The sequence below is a fragment of the Lampetra planeri genome, chromosome 53 (genome assembly GCF_965212315.1).
Source record: "Lampetra planeri chromosome 53, kcLamPlan1.2.h2, whole genome shotgun sequence".
Taxonomy (NCBI): Eukaryota; Metazoa; Chordata; class Hyperoartia; order Petromyzontiformes; family Petromyzontidae; genus Lampetra; species Lampetra planeri.
In genome coordinates, this window is record NC_136159.1 from 4085305 (window position 1) to 4106819 (window position 21515).

Below are 21515 nucleotides of genomic sequence, written 5' to 3' on the forward strand. Positions count from 1 at the left end.
CACGTGTAGAGCGCCTTGACACAGCCACGTGTAGAGCGCTTTGACACAGCACGTGTGGAGCGCCTTGACACAGCCACGTGTAGAGCGCCTTGACACAGCACGTGTGGAGCGCCTTGACACAGCACGTGTAGAGCGCCTTGACACAGCACGTGTAGAGCGCCTTGACACAGCACGTGTAGAGCGCCTTGACACGGCACGTGTAGAGCGCCTTGACACGGCACGTGTAGAGCGCCTTGACACAGCACGTGTAGAGCGCCTTGACACAGCACGTGTAGAGCGCCTTGACACAGCACGTGTAGAGCGCCTTGACACAGCACGTGTAGAGCGCCTTGACACAGCACGTGTAGAGCGCCTTGACACAGCACGTGTAGAGCGCCTTGACACAGCACGTGTAGAGCGCCTTGACACAGCACGTGCAGAGCGCCGTGTTTGGGGCGCTCTCCAGGGGCACGTTCCTGCAGCCTCGGAGCTTCAGTAGCTTGCCGGAGTCGCTGTGGCCGGGGGGCTGCACGCAGGAGAAGCACAACTGGGGAAGGAGGAGGAGGGGCGGGGGGGAGGGCTGCCACCGTCCCCCGGCTCCTCCAGCTTCAGGCGCAGCTCCTGCATGGCGCGGAGCGACGTCCCGCAGCAGCTTCTCCCCAGCGAGCATGGAGCGGAGCCCTGCGGTGTTGGCGATCTCAGCTGCGGCCTTCCACTTGGGCTGGTGGGGCCTGCACGAGGTGGAAGACTTTTCGCAGCCCTGCTGATGTGAGGCGTAGAGCCAGGGTCCTCTCCCCTCTGATCCCCTGGAAGAGGCCGTTGCAGAACAAGGGCTCGTTCAGGAACTGCGCGAGGTCGTAGTGCGCCACGCGCGTTCTGCTCCACTCGAAGCTCCGCCACGCGTCCAAGAGGCTCCGGTGATAACCTGGCAGCCTCGTTTAGTCGACCAGGCTCAGGTCCATCAGGAAGAGCTCCTGACCGTACCCCAGGCACCCCCCTGCATTCGTCATCAGGGTGAGGGCCGGAGACTTCCAGGGTAGCTCCTCCCGGTGGTACAGCAGCCGCCTGACTGCCATGAGCCTGAAGTTCGTGACCCTGGCGGTGACGTCCACCAGACCCTGGTCACCCTCACCCACCGGCAGGCAGAGAACGCCCGGCCTGAGCCAGTGCTTCCCATGCCAGACGAAGTGCGCGAGAGAGGGTGGGGAAGAGAGAGGGTGGGGGAAGAAGAAGAGAGATAGGGATGGGAAGAAAGAGAGGAAGGGGAAGAGAGAGAGAGAGGGTTGAAAAAAAAATTACGAAATGATGAACGAAGCAAAGTGCCGACTACACCGAGCATCTTCTTGTTTCCACTGATCGTAATAAAAAAAAATGAGGGTTGGGAAGAGAGAGAGGGATGGGAATAGAGAGAGGGGAGGCCGTGTGCTCGGTGGCAGATGACGGGGAGCTCTGCATGCTGTTGTGAGCTACCCGTCGGAGGCCGTCGGACTGCGAGAAGGGCTGCGTGCAGAACGAGAATGACCGAGAGAATGAGCGAGAGGTGGGGGTTTACATAAAGCAAAGTTATTATTAAAAAAATAAAATAAAAATTACGAAATGATGAACGAAGCAAAGTGCCGACTACACCGAGCATCTTCTTGTTTACACTGATCGTAATAAAAAAATGAGGGTTGGGAAGAGAGAGAGGGATGGGAAGTGAGGGGAAGGGGAATAGGGTGGAAAAGAGAGAGAGGGTGGGGGGAGAGGGAGGGGAGAGGGCGGGTCCTGGTGCTGGGAGGATGAGAGGAGGAGGAGGAGGCGGGGTGGGGGCCAGGGGGTGGAGTTGTGAGTGCGGATCTCGGTTGGGCGGCGTTCGTGCCACTTCGCGTTTAGAGCGCAGAGCGAAGACCGCACGCTTACTGCTCAGAGCGACTCCGAGAGAGGTCCACACACACAAGAGAGATTCACACACACAGATTCACACACACAGAGATTCACACAGATAATCACACGTAAATTGTCACACAGACAGATTTACACACACAGAGAATCACACACACACAGACTCACACAGAGAATCACACGTAAATTGTCACACCGACTGATTTACACACACAGAGATACATTCACACAAATTCTCACAGATTCACACGTAGATTCACACACACACACACAGAGATTCACACAGAGAGAGAGATACAAAGACAAAGATACACACTTCGAGATTCACACAGACATACACGCAACGGCACACACAGAGTCACACGGAGACAGAGAGATAACACAGAGACACATCATAGAGACTCGGAGATAGAAATACGGCGAGAGGCTTAGACATTACACATACACGCAGAGGCACCCAGAGACGTAGAGAAACACACATAGAGCTACAGATACGCAAGGACACACAGGGACACGAGACAGAGAGTCGGGGACAAAGACACACACAGAGACCTAGAGAGACGCGCAGACACACACAGAGACACACAGACACACACACAGAGACCTAGAGAGACGCACAGACACACACAGAGACACACAGACACACACAGAGAGACACACAGACACACACACACAGAGACCTAGAGAGACGCACAGACACACACAGAGACACACAGACACACACACAGAGACCTAGAGAGACGCACAGACACACACGAACGCACAAAGACAAATTGCACAGACGCACATGAACGATACACCGGGAGGCAAGTGCTGTTAGCAATCACCTATTATTAGACAGACACGTGGCGTGTGCAGACACACAGACACATCGACGTGCACACAACACGCACAGACACACAAAAGGCACCAAGTGACGACGGCGCAGGTTACAAAAATAGACTTTGCTGAATTCGTCGAGTTTGCAGCCATCGCTGCGACAAACACCACCAACGGGACGGATATTACGAATTAAATAGTGTGCGCGCACACACACACACACCACGCAGAGATACAGGCTGCATGCATACACATCGTGGAGTGTATTGATCTCGTAGACCACACCGCACACACACACCCGCGTCGCCGTGCGTGTGTGTCTTTGGTGGAGTCCTAATTGGTGAACTAAGCCAGGAATCGATTCGCTCGCTCGCTCGCTCGCCCACACAAGAGTCATTCAGCCATGGCGAGCGCGAACAACGGCAAGCAACGTGAGGAGTCGCCTGCCCTCAAGTTTATCAGGTGAGAGAGAGAGACCGCTGACAGCCGGCGCGTTCGTTCGCGAACTCATTCGCGAACTCATTCGCGTGCTCGTTCAACGCGCGCACGCGCGCCGCACGCTTTCGCTCGTTCACTCGTTCACCTACTCGCTCACGGATTCACTCTCGTTCGTATGCACTCGCTCATTTGCTAATTCGTTCTCTCTCATTTATCCATTCGCGTAACTCGACGCGCTCACCAATTCACTCACTCACTCATTCACCCACTCGTCCATTCACTCACTCATTCACTCACTCGTCCACTCACTCATTCACTCACTCGTCCATTCGCTAATTAATTCACTCACTCGTCCATTCACTCACTCATTCACTCACTCGTCCATTCACTCATTCACTCACTCGTCCATTCACTCACTCATTCACTCACTCGTCCATGCACTCACTCATTCGCTCACTCGTCCATTCACTCACTCATTCGCTCACTCGTCCATTCGCTCATTCATTCACTCACTCATCTATTCGCTCACTCACTCACTCACTCGTCCATTCGCTCACTCATTCACTCACTCGTCAATTCACTCATTCACTCACTCGTCCATTCACTCATTCACTCACTCGTCCATTCATTCACTCACTCGTCCATTCACTCACTCATTCACTCACTCGTACATTCGCTCACTCATTCACTCGTCCATTCACTCACTCATTCACTCACTCGTCCATTCGCTCACTCATTCACTCACTCGTCCATTCGATCACTCATTCACTCACTCGTCCATTCACTCACTCATTCACTCACTCGTCCATTCGCTCACTCATTCACTCGTCCATTCACTCACTCATTCACTCACTCGTCCATTCGCTCACTCATTCACTCACTCGTCCATTCGCTCACTCATTCACTCACTCGTCCATTCGCTCACTCATTCACTCGTCCATTCGCTCACTCATTCACTCACTCGTCCATTCGCTCACTCATTCACTCACTCGTCCATTCACTCACTCATTCACTCACTCGTCCATTCACTCACTCATTCACTCACTCGTCCATTCACTCACTCATTCACTCACTCATTCACTCACTCATCCATTCACTCACTCATTCACTCACTCGTCCATTCGCTCGCTCACTCATTCACTCACTCGTCCATTCGCTCACTCATTCACTCAACTGCGCCTGTTTAACGCAGGTGAGAGGCTGAGATCTCATGAGACCAGCGACGTCTCAGTTGCACGAGTGATCCGATGTTCATGCGTGGACTCACTCATTCGCTCACCCGTTCATGTATTAGCCGTCCGGCTTGCTAGCAGCATGCAGCTGCTGCTTGAGTAACAATCGCAGAATGAGTAACAGCAGCTGTGTGAGTAACGATCGCAGGAGTAACAGCAGCACGAACATCACGAGCAGCAGTAACAGCAGCTGCGTGAGTAAAAAAAAATCGAAGAATCATCTTCATTTGCCCGCGGTCTTCATATACAACGAGCGGCATGGCCACTTTGTGAGCAGTCAGGCGGGCTCGTTCATCGGGGATCTACCGGACCCCGCCACCATAATGTGGAATTTCCTCCACTGAAAACGAACACAAAATCAATGCGACCTGTTGGCTTCGGAGCCTCAGCTTAATTAACCCCTCTGGGGTTAATTACTCTCCCTCTGTGTGTGTAGTGTGTGGTGTGTGTGTGTGGTGTATGTGTGGTGTGTGTGGGGTGTGTGGGGTGTGTGGTGTGTGTGTGTGGTATGTGTGTGGTGTGTGTGTGTTGTGTGGTGTATGTGTGGTGTGTGTGGGGTGTGCGGTGTGTGTGGTGTGGTGTGTGTGTGTGGTGTGTGTGTGGTGTGTGTGTGTGGTGTGTGTGTGGTGTGTGTGTGTCGTGTGTGGTGTGTGTGTGTGGTGTGTGTGTGTAGTGTGTGGTGTGTGTGTGGTGTGTGTGGTGTGTGTGTGATGGTTCTGTATTGTCCGCTGCCACAAGAGTGGTGTCAGCGAGCGCCTATTAAGGCCGGCGACCTGCGCCGCGTCACCCCCCTAGGTCGACTCCGTGTGTGAGGCTGCGTCGAGCGCTGCAGAGCGACACGTCTTAAGTCGGCGGCGTTTCTTCACTCATTTCTAGAGGGGGTGGGTGGGTGGGGTGGTTAGGAGGAGGGCCACTTTCGCCGATAAGACATCGTGAGTGCGAGTGCCCACACTACATATTAAACCATTGTTGGGTTTGGCAGCAGCACGATGATGATGGGTGGTGGGGGGGGTCACTCGTGTGTTGTGTCGTGGGGGGGGGGGGGTGTCACTCGTTGTGTGTCGTGGGGGGGGGGTGTCACTCGTTGTGTGTTGTGGGGGGGGTGTCACTCGTTGTGTGTCGTGGGGGGTGGGGACACACCGCACGTCAGAGGCCGCACTAAAGGCCACCAGGGTCCGCACTTGCCCCGCGCTCCTGTAAGCCTTCCCGGGGAACCTTTGTCTTGTTGTGAGCAGCGTCCACGAGTTCGATTCCGACTCACGGCCAACACCCAGTGACGATTGTTTGCACCGGTCCTGTGCCTCCTCCCCTAGGTTGACTCGGCCTCAAATGAGCACCTGGTGCAATGTGTAAAAAAAAAACATCGCCGCTTGGGGAGACAAAGGCGGCCGGGCGTGGTGCTGGCCACCCACCCGCTCGCGTGCCGTGGCGGCCTTCATCGGTGCTCGCTAACAGCACTTGCCCCAACAGTCTGTTAAGGCTACACGGGGGACTTTGTCTTGTTGTATATTGCTCGAGCACTATACCGCTTACACAACATGCGATGTGATGAACTCGCCTCGAGAGTTCGATTCCGGGCCACGGTTAACGTCAGTGGCCCGGAGTGAACGCCCCAGCTCCTCACCCCACCCCCTCCACCTCCAACCAATCCCCTTCACGAACGCGCCGAGACCAGCGTGGTGAAGTATGGCCCAGAAACCCCCACGACGAACCCCGACGCCACGCGGCGTGCAGGAGTCATTCATCCCCGCAGCACCCTCCTGCCGATCGTGCGGGGAGTGCTCAGGATTCCTGCGGTACGGGATGGGGTGTAGGGGGTAGTGCAATGTGCGCGGTGCAGGGTGTACGGTGTAGGGGGTAGTGCAGAGTGCAGGGTGTAGGGGGTAGTGCAATGTGCGTTGTGCAGGGTGTAGGGTGTGCGGTGTAGTGCAGGGTGTACGGTGTAGGGTGTGCCAATGTGCGCGGTGCAGGGTGTACGGTGTAAGGGGTAGTGCAGGGTGCAGGGTGTAGGGTGTGCCAATGTGCGCGGTGCAGGGTGTAGGGTGTAGGGGGTAGTGCAATATGCGTTGTGCAGGGTGTAGGGTGTGCCAATGTGCGCGGTGCAGGGTGTAGGGTGTAGGGGGTAGTGCAGGGTGTACGGTGTAGGGTGTGCCAATGTGCGCGGTGCAGGGTGTACGGTGTACGGGGTAGTGCAGGGTGCAGGGTGTAGGGTGTGCCAATGTGCGCGGTGCAGGGTGTACGGTGTAGGGGGTAGTGCAATATGCGTTGTGCAGGGTGTAGGGTGTGCCAATGTGCGCGGTGCAGGGTGTACGGTGTAGGGGGTAGTGCAATATGCGTTGTGCAGGGTGTAGGGTGTGCCAATGTGCGCGGTGCAGGGTGTACGGTGTAGGGGGTAGTGCAATGTGCGTTGTGTAGGATGTAGGATGTGCCAATGTGCGCGGTGCAGAGTGTACGGTGTAGGACTGTAGGGGGTAGTGCAATGTGCAGAGTGTACGGTGAAGGGTGTGCCAATGTGCGTGGTGCGTAATGTGCATGGTGTAGGGTACAGGCGGGTGCAATGTCCATGGTGTGCAAAGTGCAGGGCGTACGGTGCAGGGGGTGCCATGCGCAGGGTGTGTGCGTGATGTGCAGGGTACAGGGCGTGCACTGTGCCGGGCTCCCTTTAGGTTGACTCGGCCTAAACTGAGCACCTTGATGCGTCGTGGAAACAGCAGCGCGGGCCGGAAGGAGACGGAGGCGGCCAGCAGTGGTTCTTGCCCACGCTGTGGTTCAACAGTAGCACTTGGCCCCAACAGTGCGCACGGCTACCCGGGGAACTTGTCTCTTTTGTATTTAATTTTGCCTGTGTGTGGTGGGTGGGGAGCGATGGCGCAGTGGTTAGCACCCCGCGCTACGAAGCTGGGTGACCCGAGTTAGAGACTCCGCTCACGGCCACCAACACCCAGTGACGATGATCTGACCCGGCGGTCCTGGCTCTCCCCTAGGTCGACTCAGCCTCAAACGAGTACCTGGTGCTGTGTGTTGTAAACATGATCACCCCCCACCCCCAACCTCGTGTTGCGTGCCGTGCCAACTTTCACAGGTGCTTCTCGCCAACAGCACTTGCCCCAACAATCTGTTGAAGGCTATAAGGGGCGTGGAAGGGATCTTTGCCTGTGTATCGTTGTTGTTGCGCGCGCGTGCGTGCGCGTGCGTGCTGTGTGTGTGGTGTGTCCACACACACTCGCGCGCGTTGCACGGAGGAGTGCACTTAAGAAGCCACGGGCAAAATTACCTGCCGGATTAATTAGCAGATGCAGATTGCATTATTCATGCGCGACGCGGCGGCGAGCGCGTAGCTACTGGACAGCCACTCACGAAAACCCCCATTTGGGGGGGGCGGGGGGGGGGCTCTACGATTTAATCATTTCGATTGAAACTCGCGGCCGAGACCACCTTGGGCCGTACGGGGTAGCTGCTTCCACCGGGGAGAGGGGGGCAGGTGACCTTCCAATGTGGATCTGAAAGTGATGGTGGCATCATTTTGTAAACCCCCCCACCCCCTCAACCCTCTCTATTGAAGACCGAAACATGAAGACGTGTTCACGATTTCGGGCTGATCGTCTGATGATGCTGCTGCTGGTGATTGCTGTTGTTGTTGTTGTAATTACCAGCGAAACGTCACAGTACTCGAATTAGTGGGCGCCCCTGCAGTGGCTATGAGATGCTAACTACCTCGCCTGGTATACAGGAGGTCGTGGGTTCGATCCCGACCCTGACGCCTGCTGCTGTATATTTGGAGTTTGCGTGTCTCTCTCCCCGTGGTCGCGTGGATTTTTCTCCGGGTCCTCCGGTTTTTTTCATACACATTTAGAAACATGCGTTTAGAGTGTTTGCCCACCAAAAAAAAACCTTTTGTACAGATGAGATTCTATTCTTGTATGTTGATCTTCTTTCACACTGTACGTAGCCAAACGTGCTAATTGGAGGTGCTATTGTAATGACAATAGAGCCAGCATGCGGTGTGAGGGGACTAGTGGCCACGGGAGGTAATGGCAGGGGAGTCAGCCTGCAGTGCGAATGGACTAGTGGCCACGGGAGGTAATGGCAGGGGAGTCAGCCTGCAGTGCGAATGGACTAGTGGCCACGGGAGGTAATGGCAGGGGAGTCAGCCTGCAGTACGAATGGACTAGTGGCCACGGGAGGTAATTACAGGGGAGTCAGCCTACAGTGCGAATGGACTAGTGGCCACGGGAGGTAATGGCAGGGGAGTCAACCTGCAGTACGAATGGACTAGTGGCCACGGGAGGTAATTACAGGGGAGTCAGCCTGCAGTGCGAATGGACTAGTGGCAACGGGAGGTAATGATAGGGGAGTCAGCCTGCAGTACGAATGGACTAGTGGCCACGGGAGGTAATGGCAGGGGAGTCAGCCTGCAGTGCGAATGGACTAGTGGCCACGGTAGGTAATTACAGGGGAGTCAGCCTGCAGTAGGAATGGACTCGTGGCCACGGGAGGTAATGACAGGGGAGTCAGCCTGCAGTGTGAATGCACTAGTGGCCACGGGAGGTAATGGCAGGGGAGTCAGTTGTGAGTGCGAAGGGACTGGTGGCTACGGGAATGATCAAGAAGGGAGCCGTGGTCAGGCGACGGAAGAGCACGGTAGAGTCTGCCGGTGGAGCGAGCGTCCAGAATCAGCGAGAATGATCGAGAAAGGGGGCGTGGCCTCGTGCTGGTATACAAGGGGGAGATGCGGTGGGACCTCCGCCCGATGTCAAATGAAACGCGTCTTCAATAAAGTGTCATCTCAAGAGAAGTGTGTCAAGTCGTCGTTACACTCTGATGGCAGTAAGTGTGTCCAGGGAGCTGAATGCCAACATCCGAGGTTTGCTCGCCACAACGAGAGGAGGGCTTCAAGAGAGAGGGAGAGAGAGTTTGCGGACTTTGTTTTGTGTTGCCCTTCCCTCACACCTCCAATTAGTACGGATGGCTACGTACGGTGCGAAAGAAATTCAACATACATACATAGGGAGACAAACGTCCCCAGTATAGCCTGTTAGGGCAAGTGCTGTTTAGTGAGTAACGCCCGATTAAGGGCGGCACGTAGACACATACACGGCGCATAGTCGCCCTTTAAAATGCGCTTCTGCGGCCGTCTGGAACGCTCTTCCTCGCGATATTAGGACGCCACTGGAGCTATCCACTTTTTACTGGTAGGAACCCACTGGTTCCACCAGCCCACAGAGGATTATTGTGTCCGTCCGTCATGCAGGGAGGGGCTGGGTGGGGAGGGAGGGGCTGGGTGGGGAGGGGCTGGGTGGGGAGGGTGGGGCTGGGTGGGGGGTGGGAGGGGTAGGGCTGGGTGGGGAGGTGCTGGTCACCCCGTGGTGCCCTTATAAAACTCAACGTTTAACCTACTCACGCCGGCTTGTGCCCGCCCTCACAGTCGGCCATATTTGCGGAATACACGACGCCGCCGTTGACCCTGGCCATTGACCGAGCAACCCAACGTTCCTACCAGCTCCCTCCGCAGGAATGTGTTAAATCGTCGTCTAGATTGAATAACTCGATTGTCTTTAGAACTGCTTTGTGTGTGTGTGTGTTACAGCACTTTCCCCAAACAGTCTGTTAAGGCTATACGGGGGATCTTTGTCTTTTTACTGGTGAAGTGATCGGGTCTCGAGTACCGGCTCCAATGTTCACCCCCACGCAGAGGTCGACCCTGGTGCGGCCGGGTACGGGTACGGGTGGGCCGTGAGTCACTGGTGAGTAACCGTTTGTCACTCATTTCCCAACGTCTTGTCTCTTCTCACAATTCAAGTTCCTAGAATCAACCCACCCGCGCCTGCAACATGGCTTCATCCCAGAGTTCGCAATCGGGTACCCGATACCCGTACCCTACCCAATACCCGGCCGGGTACGGGTAGGGTACGGGTATCGGGTACCCGGTTGTGACCTCTGCCCCCACGCGCCCCTTGCTTGCTGCCACTGACGTGGAGCCGAGACCGGAGGGAGGAAACAAACCGGTTCACCGCGAGTTCGTAGCGCCTGTGCGCTAACCGCTGCGCCACCGCTCCTCCACCCGGGTTTTGGCAGGGGGGGAGCGGGAGAGTTTTGTGCGTGGGCGGAACAGTCGGATGAACTCCCCGTCTCTCTCTCTCTCTCGAGATGCCTTTCCCAAAGTTTGCCACGGAAACAGACTGCGCTTTGCCGTGGCCCTTTTACAGGCGCGGTGAGCAAAGTGCAGTCAGTGGGCGAGCGCCTCTTAAGGTCGGTTCACGAGGAGTGGGGGGGGGATGTTTGTGGACAGAACCACAAAGCTCCCCCGGGTAGCCTGTAACGGACTGCTGGGGCAAGTGCTGTTAGCGAGGAACTGCGCACGAGGGGGTGGGTGGGTGACACCGCGCCCGGCCGCCTTTGTCTTCCCAGTGGCGATATTTACGTGCTCATTTGAAGCTGAGTCGACCTAGGGGAGGAGGCCCAGGACCGGTTCAGATGATCGTCACTGGATGTTGGCCGTGAGAGGGAATCGAACCCGGCCCGCTGGTCTCGTAGCGCAGCGCTCCCCACATTTCCCCCGACCGCCTTAGTCTCTCCAGTGCCAATGTTCACAGCCTCACACACCCAGCGATGGTTCACGCAATGCTGATTCCAACGAGGGGAAGGGCAATCATGCTCGCCAGTTGCCCAGAATCGAACTCCTGATTCTGGGTGCCTTTGCGCACCACTGCGCCTAAGCTGGCTCGCTCGCTCGCTTTTGTGCTGAGTCGACCTAGAAGTGAACGTAGCAGCCACGGCCCCACAAATACAAAGACCCCCCCCCCCCCCCAATAGACTGCACGTTTGTCTTACCCAGTGCTGATGTTTGCTGAACAACGCAACGGGTACTCAATTGAGGCTGAGTCGACCTAGGGGGAGAGAGGCCGAGGGCTGCTTCAGATAATCGTCGCCGCTCTCGACCGTGAGCCGGCAATCGAACCCGGGGTTGTCGCCGGGTTTCGTAGCGCAACGTGCTAACCGCTGCGCCACCGCTCCCCCCCTCTAATTCCACCACCACCACCAGCACCCTCGAGCCAGCCCCCATTACCCCCTCCCCCCAACCACCACTTGCCCCCCGCGCCCCTCCCCCATTCGCCCCTCCCCCCAACCACCACTTGCCCCCCGCGCCCCTCCCCCCATTCGCCCCTCCCCCCAACCACCACTTGCCCCCCGCGCCCCTCCCCCCGTGCCCCTCCCCCCGCGCCCCTCCCCCCAACCACCACTTTGCCCCCCGCGCCCCTCCCCCCAACCACCACTTGCCCCCCGCGCCCCTCCCCCCATTCGCCCCTCCCCCCAACCACCACTTGCCCCCCGCGCCCCTCCCCCCCACCACCACTTGCCCCCCGGCCCCTCCCCCCAACCACCACTTGCCCCCCGCGCCCCTCCCCCCATTCGCCCCTCCCCCCAACCACCACTTGCCCCCCGCGCCCCTCCCCCCCACCACCACTTGCCCCCCGGCCCCTCCCCCCAACCACCACTTGCCCCCCGCGCCCCTCCCCCCATTCGCCCCTCCCCCCAACCACCACTTGCCCCCCGCGCCCCTCCCCCCGTGCCCCTCCCCCCGCGCCCCTCCCCCCAACCACCACTTTGCCCCCCGCGCCCCTCCCCCCAACCACCACTTGCCCCCCGCGCCCCTCCCCCCATTCGCCCCTCCCCCCAACCACCACTTGCCCCCCGCGCCCCTCCCCCCCACCACCACTTGCCCCCCGGCCCCTCCCCCCAACCACCACTTGCCCCCCGCGCCCCTCCCCCCATTCGCCCCTCCCCCCAACCACCACTTGCCCCCCGCGCCCCTCCCCCCCACCACCACTTGCCCCCCGGCCCCTCCCCCCAACCACCACTTGCCCCCCGCGCCCCTCCCCCCATTCGCCCCTCCCCCCAACCACCACTTGCCCCCCGCGCCCCTCCCCCCAACCACCACTTTGCCCCCCGCGCCCCTCCCCCCAACCACCACTTGCCCCCCGCGCCCCTCCCCCCATTCGCCCCTCCCCCCAACCACCACTTGCCCCCCGCGCCCCTCCCCCCAACCACCACCTGCCCCCTGGCCCCTCCCCCCATTCGCCCCTCCCCCCCACCACCACTTGCCCCCTGGCCCCTCCCCCCGCTGCACGCCGCATCTTTATCTCGAGTCAGCAGGCGCGGCTCGCATCCGTGACGCGGCCCACGGTGGCGCGTCACGGTCGCTGTGTGTGTCACGTGTGTGTGTGTCTACAGCATGTAGTGTGTGTGTGTGTCTACAGTGTGTAGTGTGTGTGTGTCTACATGTAGTGTGTGTGTAGTGTGTGTGTCTACAGTGTGTAGTGTGTGTACAGTGTGTAGTGTGTGTCTACAGTGTGTGTGTCTACAGTGTGTAGTGTGTGTGTGTCTACAGTGTGTAGTGTGTGTACAGTGTGTAGTGTGTGTGTGTCTACAGTGTGTGGTGTGTGTGTCTACAGTGTGTAGTGTGTGTGTCTACAGTGTGTGGTGTGTGTGTCTACATGTAGTGTGTGTGTGTCTACAGTGTGTAGTGTGTCTACAGTGTGTAGTGTGTGTGTGTATACAGTGTGTAGTGTGTGTACAGTGTGTAGTGTGTGTGTACAGTGTGTAGTGTGTGTGTGTCTACATGTAGTGTGTGTGTAGTGTGTGTGTGTACAGTGCGTAGTGTGTGTGTGAGTCACTGATAATCGTGCCCCAATCACGTTATTGCGAATGAGTGAACCGTGGCCGTGGCAGATGCAGCTACCGATTTTACAAACGGAGCACACAGCGGGGATCGCCTTGGGTCCACTGCCGTGCACAGTGACACACACATTGTGAGTCTGTGGGTCTCTGTGTGAGTCTGTGGGTCTCTGTGTGAGTCTGTGGGTCACATTGTGAGTCTGTGGGTCTCTGTGTGAGTCTGTGGGTCTCTGTGTGAGTCTGTGGGTTTCTGTGTGAGTCTGTGGGTTAATGTGTGAGTCTGTGGGTCACATTGTGAGTCTGTGGGTCCCAGTGTGAGTCTGTGGGTCTCTGTGTGGGTCTCTGTGTGGGTCTGTGGGTCTCTGTGTGAGTCTGTGGGTCTCTGTGTGAGTCTGTGGGTCCCGGTGTGAGTCTGTGGGTCTCGGTGTGAGTCTGTGGGTCTCGGTGTGAGTCTGTGGGTCTCTGTGCGGGTCTGTGGGTCTCTGTGCGGGTCTGTGCGAGTCTGTGGGTCTCTGTGTGAGTCTGTGGGTCTCTGTGTGAGTCTGTGGGCCTCTGTGTGAGTCTGTGGGTCACATTGTGAGCCTGTGGGTCTCTGTGTGAGTCTGTGGGTCCCGCTGTGAGTACGTGGGTCTCTGTGTGAGTCTGTGTCTGTGTGAGTCTACCGCTGTCTGTGTGGTCTCTGTGATGAACTCAAGGTCACTGTGCGCGTTCCCCCTCGGGCACGAATAATTCGAGTCACACTCGGCGTGCTCTCAAACCGGCAGCTGGATTCACAACTTAGGCGATGATTTCGAGCTGATACTCAATTAACAACCATTCGAGGAAGCGGTTACGGACGTTTTATCCGTGTTGAATTAGCCTCCGTGTATATATGTAGAAACGCGCGTGTGTGTAATACCACGTGTTAAATTAAGGCCGAGTCGAGGGGAGGGCATGGATATGTTTCAGATATCGCTCGCCGCTGATGTTAGCCGTGCGCGCGTTTTCGCACACAAAGACAAATATCCCCCGTATAGCCTTTGGCAGTGTTGGGGCAAGTGCTGTTAGCGAGCACCTATGAAGGCCGACACGGTACACGAGGGGGTGGGTGGCCAGCACCACGCCCGGCCGCCTTTGTCTCCCCAGTAGCAGATGCTTACACCACACTGGGAACTAATTTCAGTGACACGACCTAGGGGAGGCTGGTCCAGAGAAATTGTCACTGGTGTTTCGCACAACAACAACCACCATTCGCCACTAAGTGGCGGTGACGTCACTACGGCGCTTGTGCCAGGCCATGTGCACCTTGAGGCCACGTGAAGTGTCGAACGCCCGCTGGCAGGAGGTCACGGGGCAGACCCAGCAGGTGCCATGGGTGGATTGTGTGCTTGTTTCGCACGCACGCATTTTGCCATTCACCCGGACTTCCGATTAGCACGGTTGGCTAGTACGGTGCGAAAGAAGTTCTACGTACATACGTGAGGCGTGCGTGCGAACACGAATTCAAAGTCTGTGTGCGTTAAAAAAAAATATTTAAAATATAAAACGTAATAAAAAATATTTCCTCTTTTTAATGGAGAAGAAAAAAATGCCTCTTCAATCAAGTAACAATTTAACCATGGTTATGAATCACTATTTCAATTCCCCCCTCCATAATCACACCCTGGGTTAGTGCTGAATCAGCAAAACAAGAACATATATAAAATCGCTTCCCAAGATAGCATTTAAAGTTTGTGCGATTTGTGATGATTAAACAAAACAAAAAACCGGCAACTTGTGTACAGAAACTAATTTAAGAAATAAAATCCGTGCAAGTGCATGGACTCTGCAATTGGGTTGTATCGTTTCTGAGGGTTTAAGTTGTGGGTGCGGGCGCACTACTTTTATGATAACAACAACAAAACAACAACAACATAACAACAACAAAACAACAACAAAACAACAACAACAACAAAACAACAACAAAACAACAACAAAGCAACAACAAAACAACAACAACAAAACAACAACAGTATCCGCGTACTTCCAAATAGTTCATCTTTGCGCTCTGGGTTTTATATCTGTAGGTGTTCAGCAAATAATGAACCCTTTTGATGAATGTGGCGAGGCGTCAGCCTCAGTTCTCCATGAGCAACACGACTCTCACCCCCCCCCCCCTCCAGGACATGTCTTCGCGGAAGTTATCCCATAAAGAATCCATCTCTAATAGGAGAATCGTGGATTGAGGGGATGAATGATCGGAGTCGGAATAACACATTCCTGCGGAGGGAGCTGGTAGGAACATTGGGTTGCTCGGTCAATGGCCAGGGTCAACGGCGGCGTGGTGTATTCCGCAAATATGCCCGACTGTGAGGGCGGGCACAAGCCGGCGTGAGTAGGTTAAACGTTGAGTTTTATAAGGGCACCACGGGCTGACCAGTCCCTCCCCACCCAGCCCCACCCCTCCCACCCAGCCCCACCCCACCCTCCCCACCCAGCCCCTCCCCACTCAGCCCCACCCAGCCCCTCCCCACCCAGTCCCACCCCTCCCACCCAGCCCTACCCAGCCCCTCCCCACCCTCCCCACCCAGCCCCACCCAGCCCCTCCCCACCCAGCCCCACCCCTCCCACCCAGCCCCTCCCCACCCTCCCTTCCCCACCCAGCCCCACCCTCTCCTCCCCACCCAGCCCCTCCCCACCCTCCCCTCTCCACCCAGCCCGACCCCTCCCATTTTTGGATGCACGACGGACGGACTGACACAATAATCCCCTGTGGGCTAGTGGAACCAGGTGGTTCCTACCAATATTATTTTAAACTGCAGGAGGAATCCGATGAGCTATGAAGCTCTTTGCTTGTTTGTTTAATGTCCAATCGGGGCACAGGGTCAGAACGTCACAAAAAAAATCAATGCAAAGACGCGACATGAGTGCACAGTATAGGGGAGATAAACAGATCACTTAACAATCTACAAATACAACGACGTTGATTTTATGTTTCACCTTACAAGGTAACGCTCACGGAAGGTATATGAACTTCTTTGAAGGAAGCGATCTGGCCACGAGTGATGGCTCAACAAACGTGGCTTATCGCCACGTCGACATTTATAGCAACAAAATAATTGCCGTGTCTACCGCGGGTTATTTTCGCCCCCCGAGCACAAATTATCGTCTCAAATCAAAAATTTTTTTTAATGGATTTGACTGGTTCAGTTCCTTTGCTCTTTCTGCTTTTAGATTCCTTCATTTGCATCTACACACACGCACAAAATGTAGTGTGTGCAGTGCATACTGCAAAAACAAAGATCCCCCGTGTAGCCTTAACAAACTGTTTGTGGCAAGTGCTGTTAGCGACCAGCACTAGGGCTGAACGATTTTGGGGAAAATATCTAATTGCGATTTCCTGACAGATATTGCGATTTGATTTGCGATTACATTTTTTTTAAAGTCAAGCTTCAGTTCAATATTCACTGTGTAATAGATTTAAAACGTGTGATGGAGCATTGCCACATGATGCCATCAAAATATGAACTGCTCTATATATTCTAATGCAAGGATGAGAACTTAAAATAAATGAATTGCTTCCAACATGTTCTCATGAAAATGTCTTAATTGAACTAGAAAAATAAAACATAGAACAATTGTTAAGTTAAATAAATAAAGTTATTATTATAATAATAATAAAACAATTCCAATAAGAAAGTAAAAGGACTTTTCAAATCGTAAAAAAATCGCAGCCTTTGCAATTTACCAATCGCATTGTTTCAAGTTGCGATTTCGATTTGAAATCGATTCATCGTTCAGCCCTAACACACACACACAGAGACAGAGACACGCGCGCGGTCCACACCCGTCCACCCACACGCCCCGCTCCCCTCTGCCCCGACAACACCAACCGAGGGGTGTGCGATGCTTCCTTGACAATGTCGCTTCCTCTGGGCGACACGACCAGACGGGCGGTGGCTCACGAAGCTTGCCGAGGGGAAGGCTGACGTGTGAATCGCGGACACGCGCGCGCACGCACGCAACCGCAGACCGGCGTGCGCAGTCCCTCCACTGCTGGGTGAATGCCCTGGCCGTGATGTTGGATGTGGTTGGGAAGGAGGGTGGGAAGTGATTTGTCGTCGACAACATCGTGCGTTCCTGCCGCCGTAGCGATCAGACCCGCTCAGAAACAGCGGCGAATCGGTGGGGGGGGGGGGATGACCGCCCCGGGCCCTGCGTTTTGGGGGGCGTGTGCGCTTCGACGTCACGGCTCTCAGTAGCAGCTGCATCGCCACCACATTTTAACGGTTTGTGTGCGGCATGCGTCTTACTTTCCAGCGCGTCTTGTAATGATCGGGAGAACGTGGTGAATGTGTAGTGCAGTGATTCACAGACACTAGTAGGAGGTATTCTCTTTTATTCCAGCCTTCACAGCCTTAGGGGATAACCACACACCGGCTCGGGACAGCCAACACGCTGCCAGACCCACAACTTGAGGAGGGTGAAGATCACGACGACGCCGACGGCACCACGAGTTCCACTCCAGCTCGCAGCAGCCCCGATTGCGAGTCGGAGCTCGTCCTTTTATCCTCCCCGGCGTGGCCAGGCTCCGCCCACGGTCCCGCACCCTTCTGGATCCCTCCAGATGGCTCCGTGCCTTGCCCACAGGTCCAAGTGGTAGAACGGGCTGCTACCCCTAATTCCATTATTTACAATCTTCCAGCGGCACGCGCTCCAGTGACTCGTCCCATGTCACTACATGTGTCTCTCCTGCCACGATGATTTGGTTGGGTTGGGAGGAGGGTGGGGAGGGTAACGTTATGATATTTATTAACGAGACAATATAAAAAAAAACCTAAGAGTATGAATCCTTGCAGTCACGAAAGCTTCAAATCTAGAATTAATAGCCTCTACGGGGAGGAATTTCACCTATCTGTTAGAGTTTTTAACAGACGACGAGACAAGAAGTCACAGCGTCTCGAGACGCTGGCCTTCCTAAATCTAGCTGTGACGGTCCCACCTGATGACGGAGACTTGTGTTGCCTCCGAAACGTCGTGATTTATTATTTTATTTCATTTCTATTATTACTTTTATTATTTTTTATTTTATTTTTTACCTACATGACTTTACCGAAAAAGAAAAAAAACCTAAGAGTATGAATCCTTGCCGTCACGAAAGCTTCAAATCTAGAAATATCAAGTGCTGATTCTGCCCGATGCAAATCATACACTTATGTCACGCGGCAGTGTACAATGCATTGCTGTGTCTGCGCTTAGCTTATTAATAGGAGAGAGTGAGCGAGAGTGCGGGCGGGTGAGCGAGCCAGCGAGCGAGAGGGCGAACGACAGAGTGATGGAGCGTGTGAGTGAATCTGTGAGATAGTAAAGTGAATAAGTTACAAAGTGCGCTGCGTGGATGAGTGAGGCGTCGATAGCTACGGGGTTGGATTGGACGAATGAGTGGTTGCGTAAAAAGCGATTTCGTGAGTCCTTGACCTCGGATCAAAGTCCGGAATTGAACTCGGCTTCGCAGGAAAATAACCGTGCCACCATTCATCCAGTTGATACAAGACAAAGATCCCCCGTATAGCCTCAACAGACTGTTGGGGCAAGTGCTGTTAGCCAGTAGCACCTGTGAAGGCCGGCACGGCACACGAGGGGGGTGGGCTGGCCAACACTACGCCCAGGACCGCTTCAGATAATCGTCACCGGTGTTGTGCCGTGAGCGGGATTCGAACCCGGCAAGCCAGGTTCGTAGCACAGCGCGCGAACCGCTGCACCACCGCTCCCCGCAGCAACACACACACACTCACGTATACACCAGAGACGCGTCCGCACTCTACTGACGGCTGCTCTGTGCTTCCAGTGTTCAGAGGCCTGCTTAAGGCGCGGCTCCGGCTGGAGCACGCCACGTACCACACACATGTCGGTGATGTGCACGTCTTCTTCGAACGCTGGGGAGCCGGACAAGCCCTTCTCTGCACCAGCGTGGACGGCACCCTCGTGGTGTTCACCTTCTGAAGCGCTCGCTCGTCACCGTGGCGTGCGCGATGACCACCAACACCACCACGTGACTTTTCTTTTGTATTGTGCGCGGTGCTTTAAGCGCCACAGCGCGTGGATTTGTAACGTTTGTTTTCTTTTTGTTTGCTGGTGAATTTGTGTATTTCATATTGAAATCGCCTCCAGTGCTTTTGCTGCTGGCGGCAATAAAAGTTGTTTAAAAGTCAAAGTCTACTGCACGCTGTACACGGAGAGCCGCATACATTCACAGGGACACAATCGTGTCCCTCGTCCTTGTCGGGTGTAATCGATCATTTCGGTGCCTCGCTGTCTCGCTCGCTGCGTCAATGTTTTAGTAATGAACCATCCGGGGACTGCTCTCTGCAGGGGTTTGGAGCTTTCATTTTCAAATCAGACGCTATTGGCCATATGCCGACCGTTGATGTGGATCAATGGCCATTTGCTATTCCATTATTTTATGATGGATAAAAACAATGTTTTATGTATGGACGCACGCACGCGTGTGTGTGTGTTCCTATATATAGTGGGGAGCGGTGGTGTAGCGGTTAGCGCGCTGCGCTATGAACCCGGCGACACGGGTTCAATTCCCACTCACGGCGACCAACACCGGTGACGATTATCTGAACCGGTCCCGGGCCTCCCCTAGTTCGACTCAGCCTCAAATGAATACCTGGTGTGATGTGTACACATAGGCATTTGGAGACAAAGGCGGCCGGGCGTGGTGCTGGCCACAAACAGCACTTGCTCCAACAATCTGTTAAGGCTATACGGGGCATCTTTGTCCTTGTATCACCATACAGAGAGTATGGTGGTTCATGCTGCCGCGCTGCGTTATGAACCTGGCGACCCGAGTTCGATTCCTGCTCACGGCCAGTAACAGTGGCGATTATTCGAACCGGTCCTGCGCCTCCCTGATGCCTGATTCGACCTAAACAAGAGGAATTTCTCATTTACTTGATACAGCAAGCGTGTTGTGACGGTTCCACTTGAAGACGGAGGCTTGTGTTGCCTCCGAAACGTCGTGATTTTTATTTTATTTTTATTTTACTTTTATTAATTTGAATTTTTTTACCTACGTGACTTTACCGAAAAAAACCTAAGAATATAAACAAGAGGAGCTGGTGCGATGTGTAAACATCGCCACTGGGGAGACAAAGGCGGCCAACCCACTCGCGCGTGCATATATATGGTGCGTTCCGTACGCAGTCATAAGCACAAGGCTGTGATGTACCGAATACGGAACCTTAGACCTGTAATGCACCATTAAAGCTGGAGTGTAATAATATTGCACGTGTAACAACATTACACGGTGCACGTGTGACACGTTGCGAAAGGTTCGTGGTTCGATCCTAGCAGCTGCCCTGATTAATACTCCGTCACAACACACAATGCAAAAACTCGATAGGAGTGCAACGTATAGGGAAGGTAAACAAATGACTTAATCAGCTGTCCTGATTACACATTTATTCTGGCCTGGACTTTTGCAGCTGTTTTAGACTAATTTCAGGGTGCTGATTCCAAATCTGATCTCAGATTTGCTCTATCACATCTCATTTTTATGCTATCGGCATACACCATTTTCATTGATGTTATCCGAAATTAACTCTGTCACTTATGATTGCAAGTTGTTGCGAGTCAGTGACTGCTTTAGTGTTAAAATATGGTGCTGTATTTTTAGGATAGTGTGTTTCTAATATAATTTTATGTAGATATCCACATTTATTTAATATTTTTCTTCTGCAGTTTTTATTGAAAATGCAATATTTGATATCTCAAAAACCTGATGTGATAGACAAAAACTGACGCCAGATTTAGAATCAGCACCCCAAAATTACCTTAAACCCGTTGGAATACCTTATGCCAGAAAAAGTGTGTTGACCAGTGTTATTACTCCGAGTCTAGCAACCGTAAATGCAAAAAATACAAGGTCGTTAAAGATCTCCTGTGCGCGTCATTCGCAAAGAGTGACTCCATGTCAAGTCCAGTCCAAGCTCTCTCGCTCTCTCTGTGGTGTCGCGTCTCTAACGTGCAGCTCAGCCGGCCTTTCTTGCGTCTGCTCGACGAGGTATTCTCACTTGAATTTATGCAGCATCGCGCCTAACATCGGCTGCCCGTGGGGTAATTCCCTAGTCGCTGAATTTGTTTAATCTATATCTGTGCAGTGTAAAAAAAACAAAAATGTGTTAGATTTATATATAGCAGTGTCGTCGTCTTTCGTGCAAATTGCATCGCTCGCGATCCGCCAGGGATCCGCAGACACGGGCCAGAATGCAACAGCAGGCGGTGAACCAACGCTACCAACAATTGCCCGAGTTCTGCGGTCCTCGACATATACACACACGAACACGTTTTCAGCCAACGAATGAGCGTTGCGTACGCGTGGCGAGAAACCGGAGCACTCGGGGAACACCCACGCGTGCGAGGAGGCAACGCTCGATCCCACACGGATGTAACAGATGGGGATTAGTCCGCGCTCTTGCTGTACCGCCGTCTCCTTAGCGAGCCAGGGGTACGGGGCTCTGCCTC

At 54.6% G+C, this 21515-nt stretch overlaps 1 protein-coding gene across 2 annotated transcripts in view; it reads left to right on the forward strand.

Annotated features, from left to right (window-relative positions):
* The first annotated feature begins 1801 nt into the window (after positions 1-1801).
* YJEFN3 (YjeF N-terminal domain containing 3) overlaps positions 1802-21515 on the forward strand; it is a 93244-nt gene continuing 73530 nt past the window's right edge. For both annotated transcript variants that reach the window (XM_078617401.1, XM_078617400.1), the window contains exon 1: positions 1802-3141. Coding sequence is in view for 1 of the 2 variants with exons in the window: in XM_078617400.1 (XP_078473526.1) it covers positions 3083-3141 (59 nt within the window). In the remaining variant the exon portion in view is untranslated. The remainder of the gene's footprint in view (positions 3142-21515) is intronic.